This window comes from Coenobita brevimanus, chromosome 46 (assembly GCF_032717465.1).
Source record: "Coenobita brevimanus isolate Jiangsu-jjx chromosome 46, ASM3271746v2, whole genome shotgun sequence".
NCBI classification, from domain to species: domain Eukaryota; kingdom Metazoa; phylum Arthropoda; class Malacostraca; order Decapoda; family Coenobitidae; genus Coenobita; species Coenobita brevimanus.
In genome coordinates this window covers 28,390,434-28,410,297 of record NC_136999.1, presented here as the reverse complement: position 1 = coordinate 28,410,297, position 19,864 = coordinate 28,390,434, and the positions used below count along the sequence as shown (strand labels likewise).

The 19,864-nt window shown below is 42.6% G+C and overlaps 1 protein-coding gene across 1 annotated transcript in view; it reads right to left on the bottom strand.

Moving 5' to 3' along the window:
• The window catches only part of LOC145398679 (hemolymph clottable protein-like), a 28,387-nt gene extending 8,753 nt beyond the window's left edge, over positions 1-19,634 (bottom strand). The window contains exons 1-6 of the mRNA XM_080271483.1: positions 19,471-19,634; positions 13,709-13,810; positions 10,365-10,560; positions 9,698-9,871; positions 7,108-7,215; positions 3,435-3,512 (exon numbers count right to left, since the gene is read on the bottom strand). Of these exons, the coding sequence (XP_080127609.1) occupies positions 3,435-3,512; positions 7,108-7,215; positions 9,698-9,871; positions 10,365-10,560; positions 13,709-13,810; positions 19,471-19,634 (822 nt within the window). The remainder of the gene's footprint in view (positions 1-3,434; positions 3,513-7,107; positions 7,216-9,697; positions 9,872-10,364; positions 10,561-13,708; positions 13,811-19,470) is intronic.
• Positions 19,635-19,864: the final 230 nt, after the last annotated feature.

Below are 19,864 nucleotides of genomic sequence, written 5' to 3'. Positions count from 1 at the left end.
TATGTGGCCTGCATGGATTTGGAAAAAGCATATGACAGGGTGGATAGACAAGAACTGTGGAAAGTATTAAGAACATATGGAGGAGATGAGAAGTTGCTGGATGTTGTGAAGAATATGAATAAGGGTGCTAAGGCTGCAGTGCGTGTGGATAGTGAAGTGAGTGAATTTTTCTACTCGAAGGTTGGATTGAAACAGGATTGTGTTCTGTCTTCATGGTTGTTCAGTCTGTATATGGATGTGGTTATAAAAAGAGATACAAGGTAGGGTAGTGGATGTTGGAGCGACCCTAGTGAGAGAGGGCAGTGTTTGGAAAATCCCTGTACTGTTGTTAGCAGATGATACTGTGTTGTAAAGTGAAGACAAAGGGGAGCTGCAAGTCTTGGTTGATGAGTCTGGGAGAGTGTGTAAGAAACGGAATCTAAAGGTGAATGTAGGGAAGAGCAAAGTTATAGTCTTTGAGAGAAGTGAAGTCAGTGAATGTACAGTGAGGCTGGATGAGGAGGGAATGGAAAATGTGAGTGTGTTTAAGATCTTTAAGATCTTGGGTAGTGTGATGAGTAAGGATGGAATTTTAGAGGGTGACGTGCTTAAAAGGATACAACAAGGAAGAAAGGTTGCTGGTTCCTTGAAAGCTGTCATAAGAAAGAGGGAAGTGAGCTTGGAAGTGAAAACGTTACAACTGTACATGACAGTGTTGTGATACCAACTCTATGGTAAGCAACTGAAGCTTGGACCTTGCTGGAGGGACAGAAGTCAAGAGTGAGAGCAGTGGAAATGAGTTAGCCTATTTGACAGAAGCCTGTGGAGTCACATGGAGAGACAGACTGAAAAATGAGGTTGTGAAGAAGCGTTGTGGTGTGGATGTGGATGTGATAGGATTCGTTAAGAGAAACACATTGGGGTGGTTTGGCCATGTGGAGAGGGTGGAGAGTGAGAGACTGACGAGGAGAGTGTATGTGAGTGAGGTGGAGGGGGGGAAGAGGGAGGGGGATGGCAAGGATGAGATGAAGGGATGGAGTGGAAAGGTATATGAGTGAGGGGTGTGTGAGCTGGGAGCAGGGCAGTGAAATGGTTGGGGACAGGGCGACATGTAGGCGATTTGTTTGTGGCCACCCCTTACGGGATTAAGGTGTCTGGCAATAGATAGGTAGAAAGTATGATAGAATTGATAGGGAGGCTTTGTGGAGTGTTTTAAGATTGTATGGACTTAATGGTAGGTTGCTAAAAAGAGTGAAAAGTTTTTGTGTAAAAAGCACAGCGTGTGTAAGAGTGGGAAATACTGTGAGTGATTGGTTTCCCGTGAGCGTGGGGCTGCGGCAGGTATGTGTGATGTCACCTTGGTTATTTAATATTTTTTTGGATGGTGTTGTAGGGAAGGTGAATGCAAGAGTGTTAGGTGGAGGTTTGAGTCTGGTGAATGCTGATGGTAGAGAGTGGAATCTAAAGCAGCTGCTGTTTGCGGATGCTGCTGCACTGGTGGCTGATTCGAGGAGAGATTGAGACAGTTGGTAGAGGAGTTTGGAAGGGTGTGTGAAAGGAGGAAATGGAAAGTAAGTGAGAATAAGAGTAAAGTGATGAAGTATACGTGGTTGATAGATGGTAGGAGGAAGAGTATAGTTTTGAATGGTGAGTTGCTCAAGAGGGTAGAGTGTTATAAGTATTTTGGGTCACATGTTGCTGTGGATGGAAGAATAGATGCAGAAATGAAGTTTAGAATGAATGAAGTAGGAAAGATGCTGGGAGGAATTGAGCAGAGGATGTTGCGATGGTCTGGGCATATGGAGAGAACGCATGATGAGCGATTGGTGAAAAAGATAACTAGATCAAATTTGAGAGGTGTAAGGCTGAGAGAAAGACAACGAATAGGATGGATGGACGGTGTCAAGAGAATGTTGGATACGAGAGGGATGTCTGTCGAGCAAGGAGGATTGGCTGCACAAGATAGAAATGATTGGAGAGAAATTGTGAATGAATAAATGATGATGCAGCCCTGAGGGGATAGTCTCCCGCAATTGGTCTTGTCAACTGATCAGGTCAGTTGTGGGTAAGGGGATGCAACCATTATGATGTGGCAAGAGTATACCAGCCCTACTGTCCGACCCTGCTGCGGATGTCACTGATTGCACTGCACAGTTGACCCTCGTGCGGTGTGGTGCTGTGAGGATCTGTCCCTTCTCCCCTTGGAGCTAAGATGCATAGATGCGTATGGATGTGTTTATGTGGATGAGTAAATTGGGAGTGTGTCCTCATGTCTCGCCTACTTCCCTTTCTTGGGGGAAGCAGCCTAGGTATACAGACAGATAGTTAGACTATTATTATTATTATCATTATTATTATTATTATTATTTATTATTATTATTATTATTATTATTATTATTATTATTATTATTATTATTATTTCTATTATTATTATTATTATTATTATTATTATTATTATTATTATTAAATTATTACTATAACATCCTCATACACGCAACATATTTCTGTCCCTACTAAGCAACGACCCCTCTTGCCACGTCGCACCATCTACACTCTTGCATCTTGATTTTGTGCCGAATGTAAGCTTCCTTCAGCATTTTTCCTGCAGCACTTAATCTGCTCTCGGCATATTATTTGTACCTACTCAGTAATGACCCCGCTTCACTTAATCTCCTCCTGGCATTTGTCCTTACTCAGTAACGACTTCGTTTCGTTTAATTTTCTCCCGGCATATTATGTGTTCCTTTTCAGTAAAGACTTCACTTCATTTAGTTTCCTCCAAGCTTATTATTTGTCCATATTTAGTAACGACTCATCTTCATCTAATCTCCTCCTGGCATATTTGTCCCTAATCAAGAACGACTTCACTTAATTTCCTCTTGTCATATTACTTGTCTCTACTCAGTAACGACTCTGCTTCACTTAATCTCCTCCTGGCATACTTGTCACTACTCAGTGACGACTCCACTTTATTTCCTCCTCGTGTATTTGTCCCTATTCAGTAACGACTCTGCTGCCCGCCTACCCACATGGATTTTGTCGTTGTCAATAGTGGACTCTTACTTCAGCATCTTATCTGAATCTTGCTTGGGGATCAATACCTTAGACATCACTGGGTGCTTTTGTCCCTACTCAGTAAAGACCCCCTCTCCCCGCGACTCTTACTAGTGAGTATGAGACTTACCCGAGTATCAGTGCCTATTTTCCTTCCTCCATATTTGTCCCTATTCAGTAACAACCACTCTCCCCACCACCTTTAAATACTTACCCTAGCATTAATGCTAATTTTCCTCCCTCCAGACTTATTCCTACTCAGTAACAACCCCTCACCCCACGACCCTCAAAGACTCACCCAGGTATTAACCGCTATTTTCCTCTCTCCAGATTTATTCCTACTCAGTAATGACTCCTCTTCCCTTTTTCCCCGATAAGCCTTACCTTACGCATAATCTTACCTGGGCGTTAATGAGCGTCTCCTGCGTCAAGGGCACACCTGTTAGCGCCTCTGTCAAACTGGGTCTCCGGCCGGGATCCTGTGGGTCACGGGGTCACCGTCAAGAAAATATATTTGGACCCGCATCCTCGTCAGCCAAGAAGACTTCCTGGCATCTCTTCCTTAACAATTTATTTTTGGATACGTCTAGTAAATATCATTTTGCACGTTACCTTCACAGAGTACGGCGATATTTGAATGATTTATGTAACACAGAGAAGGACAGTAAGGTGTAATAAGCAAAATAAGTCGCTTAGGAAGAGGTGTTAGGGAGCTTCCTTAACCAAGAAGAAAACGGGCCTTGGATTTTATTGCTGTCAACTGCGCGAAAGTCAATAAAGCCTCTATATTTCCAAGGAACAACACGAGCAGCATCAGTCTGTCTCCAGGTGTATTGCTGAGTGAGCAGGGACACGAAGGAAGCAAACTGAGCACGCCAGTCTAAGCGGCCCGAGAACACGTGAATAAGAGGAGGGACAAAGTTTACATAATGCCTAGACTGTAAAAACCCAAAGACTATATTTATGAAGTTCCTAAAGCTTATAATTTTATCCTTATCTTTGCTTATAGAGTCGTTGTCTTCTCTTATGCGGTGGGTGCTGAAGAGGGACGCCTTCACGTGGTGGCACCGATATGACCAGGAGGCCCCACTCTTTGGTTATACAAACGTCCCTCATTTCCTTCCCTGTCCCCCCCAAAAGAGGATGGTGGACTGAGGCAGAAAGGTAACTCCAGCCTGCAGTCCACTGGGTTCACGTTCATATGTGCCTGGGGCTGCCGCTGCCCCTACTACTCATGCAGTCATCAAGCACATCACAGGCTGATTAAAGTAAATATTATGGTGACAAAAGGAAACGAAGAAAAAAAGAAACAAGGAAAAAAGAAAGAAAAAGGAAAGAAAAAGTATAATACAAGAAAAAGTTAAAGAAAGAAAAATTAAAGGAAAAAGAAAATAAAAGGAATGGATAATAAAAGAAAATATATAAATAACAATAATTAACTGTTGTGGAGTCTTGATTATCGTAAAAATATACTACTTTCTCTTATAAATATCCTGCAGGGGCTGGTTCGAGGGCCGTACTCTAAGCAGCATTGGAGATCTCGTAGCACCTCTTTAACGATTTATTCAGCACATGAGACTTCAATATTCTCTTGTATTTATTGATGCAAGTTATGCCGGTATTCCAGTATTAAAACGATAAAGGGAACATGAAAGAAAATGCTAAGATATACTATGGAGTATTAATCAGTATGGAAAGGGTGCAACGAAGCCCCCTATGTTACCTGAAATGAGGATCCGAGTCCCACTAACTGCCACTGAGTCTGTCGGGTGGACACCCACAGGTTAAGATTAAATCCTGTCCATAAATATCAAACAACCAAACCTAAAACATACCTCTGTCTCCCAACACCGTCTTCTGGTTCATCGTCTGTGCTCTGTGTCTGTTCTACACTCCTAACCTACACCATGCCACTGCCTATAGCAGCTACCTTCTGTTTCACCTTCAGTATGTTGCGTCTGTCCCACCCTTCTCCTAACCTACACCATACTACTGAGTTCACCGTCTGTGCCTACATCTGTCATACCCTCTTCCTAACTTACACCATACCATTGTCAACTGTCAATGTCTTCTGTTGCATCGTCTGTGCCTTGTGTTTGCTCTGACCTCCTCCCAACCCACACCACACCACAGTCTACTACCACTGTCTTTGGCTGCATCATCTGTGCCTTGTGTTTTCCCTGGCCTCCTCCTTACCTACGCCATACTGCCTACTAACACTTTCTTCTGTTTTACCATCTGTACCATATATATATTATCCTTCTCCTAACCTACATCATGCTGCTCTCTGCTGTCACCTAACCCACACCACGCCCCTGTTTACTACCACTGTCTACTACCACTGTCATGTGTTGCATCGTCTGTGCCTATAGTCTGACAAATCTAAACGTAGGGTTTGGGTGGAGTCACCCCCTCCCTGCACTGTTGCCACGTTTCCGAGCTGACCTCTCCATCAGCGATGACCTTGACACTGTTTCCCTCTTGTGATCTCCGTTTTTCTAATACCCCCTATACCCCTGCCACCAACACCCCCTATACCCCTACCCCCAACAACACCCCCATCAACAACACCCGCTATACCTCCACCACCAACACCTCCTATAAATATAGACCCCCACCATCAACACCTGTATAATAATTAGCCGTTGATAATTGCTATACTTTTATTGAGAGCATACATTCTACCCTATTGCTCAAACTCCCTAATCTTACAATCCCATCTGTCTTAATCCTTCCCACTGCCTTCGTTCCTAAATCCCTTAATTGATCTATTTTTAACCTAAGTGTCCCCACACCTTTTAAACCATTTACCTCTCTGTCACTATTCTCCACCATATGTATCAACTTGTATTATATTGTGTATAGAACTTTCATACTGTATGCTGTACTACCGTATAATGTATAAGAATACCCACTGTTTAGTGGAAATAATGTTTTATTATTATTATTATTATTATTTCTCTCTCTCTCTCTCTCTCTCTCTCTCTCTCTCTCTCTCTCTCTCTCTCTCTCTCTAGATTTTGTTATGTGTCATCCATGGTTTTTTACTTCCATTTTTATGTATGGATTATAATTTTGACTTTATTTCCGCACCACCCTTGAGGTAAAAGTCACGGCGCGTTTTTTTTATAGAGGTTTCCCCAATAGGCCTAAATCCTGTAGGGGGTTGGTGACCTCCCATAGCGTACACACAAACACGTGTCGCGTGAGTGCTGCCACCCCAGAGCTGTTTGATATATTTATTTTAATTATGAAAGGATCGCCTCTTCCTACTTTTATCCCTTCAAATTTTCTTGCAATTATACTTGCTAAATTAATTAGCAATGTTAGAAGTGTTGGGGAAGTAAATAATAATTAGAATATTTTTAGAGCAACACTGCCAAATTTTTATGCCACGTTTCTCTATTATCGTATAATATAGTATGCAGAATAGTTTTATTCTTCCTTGATACATGTCAGCACTTTCATTACAGTTATATTAGTATGAGTTATGTTTATGTATCATTCCTACTACACAAACCACAGGCGTTATACATCGTAGGGTTAGGAAACATGGCAAGAGTGTAGGGAGGGGGTGACTCCACCCAAACCCTATGTTTAGATTTGTCAGACTATAGTGTTTTCCCTGGCCTCCTCCTAACCTACGCCCTACTGCCTACTAACACTTTTTTATTCTGTTTTACCACTTGTGCGTTATATCTATTATCCTTCTCCTAACCTACACCATGCCACTGTCTGTTGTCACTATCATTTATTTCACCGCCTGTGCTCTGTATCTGCCCTGTCCTCCTCCTCCCGGCCCCTGCATAATTTTACCCTTTATATCCAGCACAAGGATCAAGAATGCAGACACTTTTTGTGGCGTGTGCTGTTTGTATAATTTTGCTGTCGACATGGAGTAAATAACATTCAAAAGGTAAAACTTAACATGACATAGGCAGATATAAACTGGTAAGGAGTAGGTGGTGGACAACCTCCAAAGCCGACGAGAATAATAAATAAACTGGAATAGAATAGGTGCCAGAGAGCTTCCAAAGACCACGACACTACGGGCCAAGGAGGAGTTGTACTTACCCCATCAGGCAGGTATTCAGGAGCGAAGTGGGAGTTATGCCCTACGACCTGCTGGTAGTCGACGTGGATCTCACTTCGTAGGGGTCTGACGGCTACCAATTCGAGCGTCTGTCATAACAACACAACACATCAGTCAGTTGCAATTCGTCCAACATAAGTCTGCGACCACACCAAAAGCTTACAGGTGCGGACGGAATGTGCTTCACTGTAACCTATAACATTCTCGTCCACTCCTGCCTGCGTCATTAAGCGTTTGGTGTGAACAGGGCCTAACTTTGGTTGATACTCGTTATCCTCCAGCATTTTATCTGCTGCTTGTTCAGTGGTAAAACAATGCAATAATCTTCTCTACATCCTTTCCACAACCCTGCTTTCTAAGATCATATTCTTGTGTTAACCTCCAAGTGCAGCTCAGTGGCAGAATATGACAATACTAGACCTCTACATTCTTTCCATTGTGCTATTTCGTTACTGGCAGCATATTATAGTTTTAATCTCTTATTACAGCTCAGTGACAATATAATACAATACTACGGCTCTGCATCCTTTACGCAGCGCTTCTTCGTGACTAGCAATGAATTCTAGTTCTACATTGTTACACCTGAGCTCTAAAGATGGTGAGTAGTAGCAGCTACAACCTTAGGCTCATCTGATTGTGAGCCCAGTGAACAGCAGGGTAAAGTTATCCCCCCCTCGCAGTCCACCATCCTCCTTTCAGAGGTAGGGAGGGAGTTGAGAGATGTTTATATAATCAGGCACAGGAGCCGTTCGGTTAATTTGGAGCCACCACGTGAAGGCGTCCCCCTCCAGTACAAGAAGATAGTGAAGATGGTAGTTTTGGCTCACGTCAGGAGTAAACACAGCATGCAGTAATGTGTGTGGCCGAGGATGATGCGAAAGTGACGATTATCTGCTGTTATAATTACATACCCACACACACACACACACACACACACACACACACACACACACACACACACACACACATTCCTGCCTCATACCCAAACTTTACTTCGAAGCTCGGCCTAACTATACTCTCTTCACTTTAACTAGACGTAAAATTGTCATCCCTCCATCTTCAGTGTTGAGCTGACAAGATAATTTACAACTAGAATAAGGTGGCAGTCACGAAGAATCCACAGTTTTGTCATTATCCACCACTTAGCTACGGGAAGTAAGATGTAAAAGACAAAAATTTCCTTCTACTTCAGATGAATTAACTCTATACCAGGAACAGTTCGCAGTGACGCTGTTACACCTTAGTAATTACTTCTGTGAAACTTATCTCATTTAAGTACCGATACAGTTTACATTAATGATATACATGAGGATTTTGCAGTTTAATGTCCAGGATAAATCGATAAGAATATGGTATTACGAAATTTCCAGGGTATCTTAAAATATGAACCTTATAGCAAGAACTTCCTGCAGGTAAGAGAAGTAGAACTATTAATTTAATTAATATATGTATCATAGCACTTTTTGCTTGGCAGCTTATTCAGCTTATTGCACCTCAGTAACCTGTTGCCTGTTACTGTACTGTACTGATCTTTTTTTTTTAGCTTAGTATTTTCTGTATGATGAAGAGACGGCAATTTTACGTCAAGTTACAGTGACAAGGATAGAGTCAGCCGATCGCACAGTTTGCCTGAGTATTCCAAGGCGCTTCGGAGATTTCTTGACATCTCTTCCTTGGCGATTTATCCAGACATTGCATTCCAGTATGCTCTTGACTGTTACTGATGCAAAGTATTTCGATATTATAACCACATAAATACCATGCCAGGGAATGTGAAAGGCGTGACCTGCAAATCAAATCACTTAGGAGGAGACGCAACGAATGTCCGATTCCGCTATGAAGAGTTAACCCTTTCCTTACAAGGAGGCCATTTTCCTTTTATAGTTCCCATCACCAGACGATTTTATTTAGACTGTTGGAGACTTTTTTAAATGGAGGAGGTGCATACAGCCTTCATTACCCCCTCCCCCCCACTGCGAGACTTTTCCCCGAAGCTGAATAAAAATCGTCTGCTAGTGGCAAGAATAAACACCACGACATCGTAATGAAGGGGTTAAGTCGATGCTTGCACAGTGACGGATAGTAATGCCAGTACACATTTTGGTCGAACAAGTATGGAACTTTGACACAGTATTCTGAGAAGCATTTGGCTTTCGAGGATGGCAATACAGGGTCTCGAAAGGCATCGTTCACTCTCGTTATGGATCGTGACGAAGCAAATACATGTTTATATCCGAAATGGTCCAACCCATCCTGCCTCACCTTCACGAACAATATGGCAGCTCTGTATGGGTGGATTTCTGTGTGGGAGACATGTTGTGGGGTCTGGACGTCTTAAATGATTACTGAACAAAGTTTCTGGATGTAAAGGTAATGCTGAAAACCTGAAAATTGCCTGTAAACGCAGAACTGTAAATGTACGTGAAAAGTGATAGTCCTGATGAAGTGTGTGTGTGGGGGGGAAGGGCCACTGTTATCTGATTATAATTGACTGTTGGTAGCTAGCTTGAATAAGATACTAGAGTTTTCCCAATCATAAGGATGTTAGTTAGGTGACTGTGCTATACATACCTGGTTAGTGATGGCTGTAATGGAGTGTGTTTGGTCATGTGGGTCTGGGAACACTGTGATGCCTCCAGTGACCACCGCCCTCTCCAACCTGAACGCCCCCACCTCCCCCCTCAGCAGGTACTGCGACGTTGAAGTCTGCTCTATGGACTCGCCCGCAGCCTTGTTGCCGTGGATCTGGGGAAAGACGATCATAGTCAGGGTGAGCCAAACATAAGGTCCCTCTTCCACTCTGCTTAGTGATTTCTCGTGTGTTGCGTGGAATGCTTATTTAGCCTTATCGATGTCTGTCCTGCATAAATTATTTATTCACTTCCTACTCGTAATGTTATACCCACACCAGCAGACTGAGGAATGCAATTGGGTTCAGTCAGCGTGATCAGTGTCTACCCTGTATCATTTGTCCATTTCTTACTTTCACTGCCACACCCACTTTCACACCAGGAAACTGAACGGTTTTCGCAACACAGGATTCTTCCGGGTGAATTTCCAGTGGTGCACTATTAACGGACCACCATGAAGAAGAGAAGATATACCATAACAGCTTTTTAGAACTACTCATGGTATTCTTCATTTTCCTAAAGAATTTTCCCGCTTTGGAGTGGGGTTGTAGAGGTCGCTCTCTCTCTCTCTCTCTCTCTCTCTCTCTCTCTCTCTCTCTCTTACTAACCCTCATGGAGAAGCCGCCAAGACAGGACTCAAATTTAACAGATTTGGTCATCCTCCACAGATCCCGCTTGATGCCCGCCACAGGTGAGGTCAGGGAGCCAGAAGTTTTGGACGAAGTTTTGGACCGAGTTTTGGACCGAGTTTTGGAGCCAGGACGCTGCTTCACGCCACGCCCACTGGTTTTGGTGGAGGTGTAACTGAAACAGATAAAAATAACTAAATTAAGAGTAAGTAAGTGAATTAATAAATAAAGAAATATACTCAATTTGCTGTTACCATTTCCAGCGGGGTGGCGCCAAAAACTGGAGAAGGCATCCATATTCATTCGCATTCAGTTTATCATTTGTCTTATGTAATGGTCTGCCTCAAACTAATTTTCAACCAAGTACAACGTCGCCCTGGTGATTTATGATTTAACTCAGTCACTCCATTTCCTGCCTATTATCCCCACATGAACTACTTCATTCCATTTTTCTGTATTCCAGCTTTCTCACACGCCTCTCACCCAGATGGATGTCAAATTGCTGTGAAGCAAATACTCATTCATGTCATCTTTATACATTTTCCTGTTACCTTTTCCTGTCACTCAACGTCTTATCTCTCTATTTTCCTTATCAGTCTTTCATCGCCCATTCCCTTCACACGGCCAGACCATTTTCATGCACCCTGAACTGGCCTATTTCACACCATGTCAAGCCATTTCACCCCATGGATAAAGGTTAGACATGCACTTCATTTACCACAGTTCCACCCTTTAAACACGCATTTCATTTTATTCGGTTCCGACCATTTCACACAGACTTGATCTTCCACATTTCCACCCTTTAGACACGCACTTTTTCCGATCTCGCCCTTTAGGCACTCACGTTATTTGGCACGGTTCCACCCTTTTTCTGTGCCTAGTATTCAGGACCCCTACCTCACACGCATACGGCACCGTCGTCACCACTCTTCCATTGTATATAACCATCGATATCTGAACAAACACCGCTTTTCCCTCCACACAGTTATCAGCGCCCCAGGATACTTTTGCCCCTTCTCATATTAGATACTGAGTTCCATTTGATGTACTGTCCATCATCAAATTTATTAAAAAAAAAAAAAATCGCTATCTCCAACTCTCCCCAGTTCCGAATTATTCTCATTCTATTGTGTTCTGTCTCTGATATATCTCACCATCTTACTGTCTGTTGCATTCATATTCGATTCCCTCCTCTCACAAACTCTTCCAAATTAATATACTAAATTTTTTTTACTTATTAACTTGGACTAAATTTTCGTCCTTTTTGCAGGCTTTTTCACGTAGCTCAGTGGCAAAAAAAAAAAAAAAAGACAATGCTACGACGCTACATCTTCCCCATTGCACGTCTTCATGACTTACATAATATTCCAATGTTCAGCCTTTGTTGCAACTCAGCATGCAAGATGGAGAGATTGTGATTTCAGGCCAAGTTAAAGGAAAAGGAGTATAGCTCCTGAATTTGGCTTCTTCCTTGTAAGATTTAAAATCATTGCTGTATCATCTATAAACAATAAATGATGTACTTTCCAACATCTCAAAATTTGTCCTTCGTCCATCTCTTCAGTTATCTTCCCACAATCTTTCCATCAGTCCACTCACTACCCTTCCAATCATCTATCTTGCAGTCGCTGAATCAGAATGTCTATCAATCTGCCAATATACCTATGCATCTATCTGTAACCCACCATCCAATCCATCCTCTCATCCACCCAAACATCCAGCTGTTAATCAGAGTCAGACTATCTACTCTTCTATCTGTCCATCTATCTATCTACCCACCATCTATCTATCTATCTATCTATCTATCTGTCTGTCTGTCTGTGTCTATCTGTCTATCTATCTGTCTGCCTATATGTTAAACTATCTATCTATCTATCTACATGTTTGTCTATCGATCTATCTATATATCTCTATGTCTATCTATTTATCTGTCTACCTATATCTGTATGTCTGTCCATCTTTCTATATCTGCCTTCTGTCTCCATCTGTCTATCTATCTGTCTGTCTGTCTATCTGTTTTTCCATATATCTACCTACGCATCTACCTATCTGACTAACCTGCATCTGTTACACTGTCCATCTGTCTTTCTGTTTGTCTATCTATATACTTATATCTGTATGTCTGTCTGTCTGTCTCTATACCTGTAAGTCTATCTTTCTATACTTGTCTCTCTGTCTGTTTGTCTGTCTGTCTCTGTCTGTCTGTCTGTCCGTCTGTCTGTTTGTCTGTCTCTGTCTGTCTGTCTGCCTCTCTCTCTCTCTCTCTCTCTCTGCAGTCAATCCCTCAACCTTCCGTTCAACAGTAATTTTATGCGTATCACTGAATCAGACTACTAAGCCACTATTTTACCTAACCATCAGTCTCTCTATTACCTATCCATCAGTCCAGCCACCCACGCATCCATCCAGCCACCCATCAGTCCATCCACCCATTCAATCATCCATCAATCCATCAGTCCATCAATCCATCAGTCCATCCACCCACGCATCCATCCATCAGTCCATCACCCATTAATTCAACCATCTATCCATCAGTCTATCACCCACTCATTCATTCATCCATCCATCCATCAATCCATTCACCCATTCAATCATCCATCAATCCATCAGTCCATCCACCCATTCAATCATCCATCAGTCCATCAGTCCATTCACCCATTCAATCATCCATCAGTCCATCAGTCCATCCACCCATTCAATCATCCATCAGTCCATCAGTCCATCACCCATTCAATCATCCATCAGTCCATCAGTCCATCACCCATTCAATCATCCATCAGTCCATCAGTCCATCAGTCTATCCACCCATTCAATCATCCATCAGTCCATCAGTCCATTCACTCATTCATCCAGACAGCCTTCCATCAGTTCATACTCGTACACCCATTCGTCCAACCATCCATCCATTAGTCCAACCAGCTATTCATCCAACCGTCCATCCATCAGTCAATCAGTTAGTCAGTCTCTAACCATTCACTTAGCTATCTATCTATTTATCATTTTACATAAACTCATCCATCAGTCCATCCACTCATCTATCCAGACATCAATCTATCGACCAGTCAATTGATCAGATTCTATTCATCCACCTATCTATCCATCTACCTATCTATCAAGCGGTCAGTTTATCTATCTACCAATTCTCTCCATTCATCCATCCATCAATCAGTCTCTCTCTATCTATCCATCTACCTATCTATCCATCTATTTACCCGTCCACGTATCAGTATATCTCCCCTACCATACAGACACTCAGCCATCTGTCACCCTGGTTATCCATCCATCTTTCTATCTCTCCATCCATCAGTCCATCCACCACTCACCTGCCCGTCTGTGCCATAGACTGCGCATCCTCCTCTATGGTCGCCTCCTGCCTCTGGTTTTCAAAACTCGCCTGATACCCCGACAGCTTCAGGAGCGAGTACCTGTCAGGAGTAGGACGATTTTCTTAGGACGATTTTTATTTTATTTTTTATGCAAGGAAGAAGGAACCAAAGGCCAGTAACATGCAAATTATTCCCTGCAAGAAAAGAAAAACAGAGAGCCATATTCAAGAGCTGTTCATTTCGAGATGCCTGGACACACTGCATTTCAAAGACTGGAGATGATAGGCAGTAGGGAATACAGACAGAAGGAGAAAGTTCCAGAGTTGTCCCAATGCATATTTAAAGGACTGGGAGTAATGGTTAACTCTTGCATTAACCCCTTAACTGCGGGGCGTCACTTTTGTGACGCTCGGGTACAATGGATCATACCAGGGGGCGTCACTTTTGCGATTCTATGTTATGTTGAATTCGCCTGGGCTTTGAAGTGGTTGCTTGTATCATCTGTCAGTACTGCCAGTGTCTAACAATAGTTAGTGCTGCTATTGTCATCTGTACTCCCATCCGTTGTTGACAATTTAGCCATTTCTCCCCGTTCTTGACTCCCCTCCCTACCTCCCCTCCATTTCCCTCTCCTCCCGCCTGCCCCAGCTGTGCCGCGGTAGGCAAATCTTGCCCGGATTTTTCCACTCATTTCATCCATTGGAATGAGCCCTATGCCTTATTCTCATACAAAATAATATATATAAAAAAGAAAAAAGGTAATTGAAAGTGCCATACACCTGGAATTGGCTAATTATCACCTGGCAACACCCCACGTGCACTCGTTCGCTAATTTTCCTTGTTTATTTCCCCTTGAAATATGCTGTATGACCTGTTCTCATAATAACAATATATATATAAGAAAGGAAGGGAGAAGCCTAAGTGATATTTACATTCACCTGGAACTACCTAATTTCCTGCCAATCATATCACAGCATATAAATTAGCAGCTGTCACCTCGCTGACGTTGTCAACCCTTGGCGGCCCCATATCCACCTCGTCATTTATTTCAGTGTTGTCTCTTGAGATGAAAGCACGTAGCACTCACGCCCCCTCCATTTCCAAAGCTTCTGGAGGGCCCTGTGACCTCTGCCCCTACTAAACCTTGTGTGGGAAGGGGTAAATACTAAGTGACTCTGCTGTACAGAGTGAACTGGCTAATTTATCCATGATAATGATGGACAGTGACCACAATCTATCTGGTGAATCGTGTAATGAGCCAGTGGAGGAAATGGTGATAAACTACGAGTGCTTCAGTGTCCCAAGGTCATCCTGGCTCCAAGGGAAAGGAGCCCTTAGTTACTGGAAATGACAGTGTATAATTAGAAATGTAAATAATTACTAATATCAGAATATGAGTACAAATACTTGGAGTGAAAATAAACTACTATTACTGAAGAAAACTTATGGATAAGTACTGTATATATATATATATATATATATATATATATATATATATATATATATATATATATATATGTGTGTGTGTGTGTGTGTGTGTGTGTGTAATAAAGTAATAGGAAGATAAGGTGTGAGTGTGTTTATGAATAATAAATGACAGAATACCAGCGGGGAACCAGCACAAGTGGGAAGCTCATACACGCTCGTAATTTTCATTGCTTTCACAGTGTTTTTTTTGGTGTATGGATTCCAAACTACTTGAAAATAATAGAATAGTGTGTCTGGTGACAATATCTGGCTGTGATAATCATATTACGGGGTGTCGGGAAGTGTAAAGTGGAGATTTCGTTACCCAATTTTAGAAGTCTCCACAAGTCCTACGGTGGTCGATGAAGGCTCAACAAACATCCCAGGAGAAAGCTGAAGGTATGTTCCATAAGCATATATAACTTTAATATTCTAGGACTAATAACTGATTTTTGGCAAATATTTTTAAAAAGTCAGTCAGAGTGCAAATATCCCCATGTGAGGTGACGGACCGCCTCCGAGATGCCCGCGCTTAAGAGGTTAAAGAAGCAGGATGAGAGTTTCTTGCTAGACGGGTGCTATCCGCCCATCACAGTGGTGGAGGAATACAAGCAGACAGTCCAGAGGAGCAGTGACCACTTAAGCAACGATAAAAAAGAGATAAAGATGCAACAGTGCAGTGAAGAGACAGAGGTTGAAGGAAGCCAGTAAGAGCAGGAGAGTTAATGAGACGAAAAGCCTTTGACTCCACCCTATTGAGAAGGGCTGTATGTGGGGAGCCTCCCCACACATGAGAGATGTACTCTGCATAGGGGTGAATAAAACCCATTTATAAAGTCAACAACTGTGTAGGGGTATGGAAGGCACAAAGTTGGCTTTGCACATCTACTCTCTTGGAGGCAGATTTTACAAGAGAGGTAATATGTTCTTTCCAAGATAAATCCTGAGAGAATGAAATCCCAAGTATGTTTAAAGATGATGCAGGACTGAGCTGGATATTGTTAAAAATTTGAGGGTACTCCTGTGGAAGATTTTATTGTGTTGATAGACGTAAGAACTGCGGCTTTGATGCATGAAAAACAACAAGATTATTTTTACCCCAATCAGAGATATGAACCAAGTCAGACATTAGGTGTGCCATAGGCTCATCCATTGTTTGTTGAAGTAACTGTGGAGATGGACTTTGTGGGAGGCGAATGGAAAGGTGAAGAGTGGAGTGATCAGCGTATGAGTGGATACGGTTAGATGTAAAGTTTAGATCATTCATGAACAACAAGCCATGCCAAAGCACAGCAAACCTGTCCCTAGCAGTCATTTTAGTGATGACGTATAAACACAGCAGGATGTCTAGTCAAAGATGTTACTTAACAAATTTTGAATAAATCGAGTTAAAATTGACCACTTTATGTTCAACTGAAATTTTTGGCCCAACCCACCTGACACTGACCCCTCTACAGCAAACAGGGACTTGATCCCCCTGATGTGATAATGAAGCATGTTATAGGATGCAGATTTGAAAGATGCACCTTTAGGTTTTCGTTTCATGTCGATATGACGAATTTGAAAGGGGTTATAGCGAAATAACGATTGTTAAAAATATTTTTTGAGTCTACAGCCTGAGCCATGGCTCATTTTGGCCCAAAATTTATTCAGGTGATAAGGTCACAGCCCGTCATCCCTGCACATTTAGTCGAAATCGTACCAGTAGTTTTCATGTAAAGTTGTTAACAGACAGACAGACAGACAGACAAACAAACAGACAAACCAAGTGAAAACAATACCCTTCCCCGAACCCCTCTTGGGCGGAGACGGGAAATAAAAGGAAGAGAGCTGGTGACAGGACAGAGCCCTGAGGATCACCTCTATTGATAGCTCCAAGAACGGTGGCTGCCTCCAGCAGCAATGGAACGACCAGAAAGGAAGATACAGATATAGGCACAGACTGAAGGATAGAAACCGTAAGAGGGCAGTTTGGAAATTAACCCTTAGCCGCCGGGGGTGTCCTGGCCGCAGCACACGCCTCCCTATGAGTGATTTCCGAGATTTTGGAAAAAATACCCTTACTTCAAACCCTCATTTCTGACAAACTATGATAGCTAGAGATTCAAATAAAAGTTCGTAAGACTCACCAACTCTTCCTCTTTCCAATGATGGTATCCCTAGGTCTCTAGATGGTCCCGTCGATGAATAAGGATGAGTTGGAGACGAGTGTTTTATCTTTTTTTGGCGAGCTGGTCCGAGCGCGCGTCACTGGCTGTGGTCTTGGCCCAGCCGGCTAGCGTTGGCAGCACTGCCTGGAGTGGTGATCGTAACACTGCCCGTGCATCCTTCAAAGGAATGCAGAAGATTTCACTCATTTTATACACTTATCATTACTCACCGCCGTGAGAATGAGTCATCACCCAGTTCATGTGGCTCACCCAAGGATTTACCGCCCGCTCCATAATGCCTCTATGTCCCGTAGGTGTGTGGGAAAGGAAATATCTCGTATTTCTGTACTCACTTTTTCCGTAATGAATATTTCTCCTTTACCCCGTTTTTCTGTTCTCAATTCTTCCGTAAATAATCATATTTCTCCTTTACTATGACACTTAGAACTGCACTGTATATCACCATTACGTGTAATTACACTTTGACAAGTAAATATTGTTGCTTTTTCACGCATTATCGTAGAGTATGAGGTAATTATTTGTACTGTAAATAAGACTGCTTTCTACTATTCAGGGTTATAGTGAAAATCATAGAAATGTTTCACACAACTAACATTATTTGTACGTCACATCACAGATACACTGATGCTCATATTTGGCACAATCTCCCTGAGTACTGAGTGAAATAATTTAGGTATAGCCAAGCAGGTATTTTTCTTTGTGGCCCGCTCACAAGTGGTTTTCTTTCGGGTAACACTTAGGCAAAAGCAAAGTATTTCCAATAATTTTCAAACCAATATCCAATACACGGTATCAATTTCTGTATTGCACTTACTATAAATAACTTATCTGCACTTGTTGAACTTATTATAAATGACTTACATCTTAGCACTTACTATACTTCACTCATACTATCACACTTTTCACTCATTTATGAAAATACACAAACTTGTGCATTATTGTACATTATATACACTTCCCCACACACCTGCTCAGTACTCATGCTCGGAGTGATACTCTGAGAAGCATTTGGGACATAGGGGGACCTTGCATTCTGCACATTGGTACGTGGTCTCTTTTCATGCTGGGGGACGACGTTTGGTTGTGCGGCAGACATGGCACCGCCTGTATGTCAGACGACCTGTTGCTGTTCTCCCGATCTTCACAATCTTGTGCCGACGGAAATACTCAGCACAGCTGAGCCTGTCAGCTGGAGCCGCTGTACCCCGCCTAGCACCTGTCACCTGAGCAGTTGAATATTGCTCAAGGAGTTCACATGCAAGCTCTCTCTTAAACTCTTGTAAAGAGAGAGGTTTCCTTCCAAGCCCCTTGAACAGTATGAAACTGTTCAGGACGGCAATATCAAGGTGTAAAAACGCCTTCTTGTAACACCTGCAGGACTTACATAGGCAGTCTACCTCATCAATTTGCATATCCGATTTATCAACCAAAAGCATGTTGATATTGTAATCATTGACTGCATCTGGCTTTACCACAGGTTCCCTGGTCCTGTAGTCTGTTTTACCAGTTTCCTACAGCACACCCTTATGAACTGTATTCAACATGTTAACCCGTCTCTTATCATGCCACAGAAGGGTTAACATGTTCCCATATTTCTTTGTCAGAAGGGCTCCTTTCTCAGTACTTGCCGGAAATACTGAGAAATTCTTTCTGTTGGCCCAAACATTTCCACAGGACCCAGTACCATGGTCAAGCAAATACTTTGTCAATGCCGGGGCTGTTTAATAATTTTCGGTGTACAGAATGTGGTGCCTGTTGAAATACCTTTCCAACAGCACTTTCACTACTGATCCAGAGAATCCATGAGGATCATCGCTAGGTATATCAACATTTGTCACCGAGTAAACTATTACATCCAGCACATATCCAGTTTTACAGTCACAAAGCACAAAGAATTTCAGGCCAAATCTGTGACACTTTGATGGCACATACTAAATAAATGCAAGCCTGCCCCTGAATAACACTAGGGACTCGTCAATAACCACTTTCTGGAATGGACAGAAAACCCTGGAGAATGACTCTTTCAGCATTGTCAGGATTGGTCTTATTTTCCATAACCTGTCGTTCGGTGCAGGCCCGTAATTTCGATTGAAATGTAGGAACCTCAGGATTGCCAGGTACCTATCATGGGCCATGTATTTTCCGAAGACAGGTGTGCCAACGAGTTCATCCACAGACCAATAGTCGTGAAGCACATGTTTTTTTATGTGCGCCATCAGCATGGCCAGGGCGAGCCACACAAACATCTCCCCCACCTCTACAGGTATCCATTCACGCATGTGCATGCTCCTGCTAGCAGGTACGACCAGCCAATGCACACAAATGACCTGGTGAAAATTAATTTCATCCACCAGGTACTGCATAACTGCAGTCGTGAAAATTGCCTTGAATAGACTACTAATAGTCCAAGGCCTGGGGGGAAGTGCATCCTCCTGCACACCTGCACCCTTCTCATCAAATGCCAGCACAGACGGCTCAAAGCTGGCACCATCCTCCCACACAAATGTATCTACTC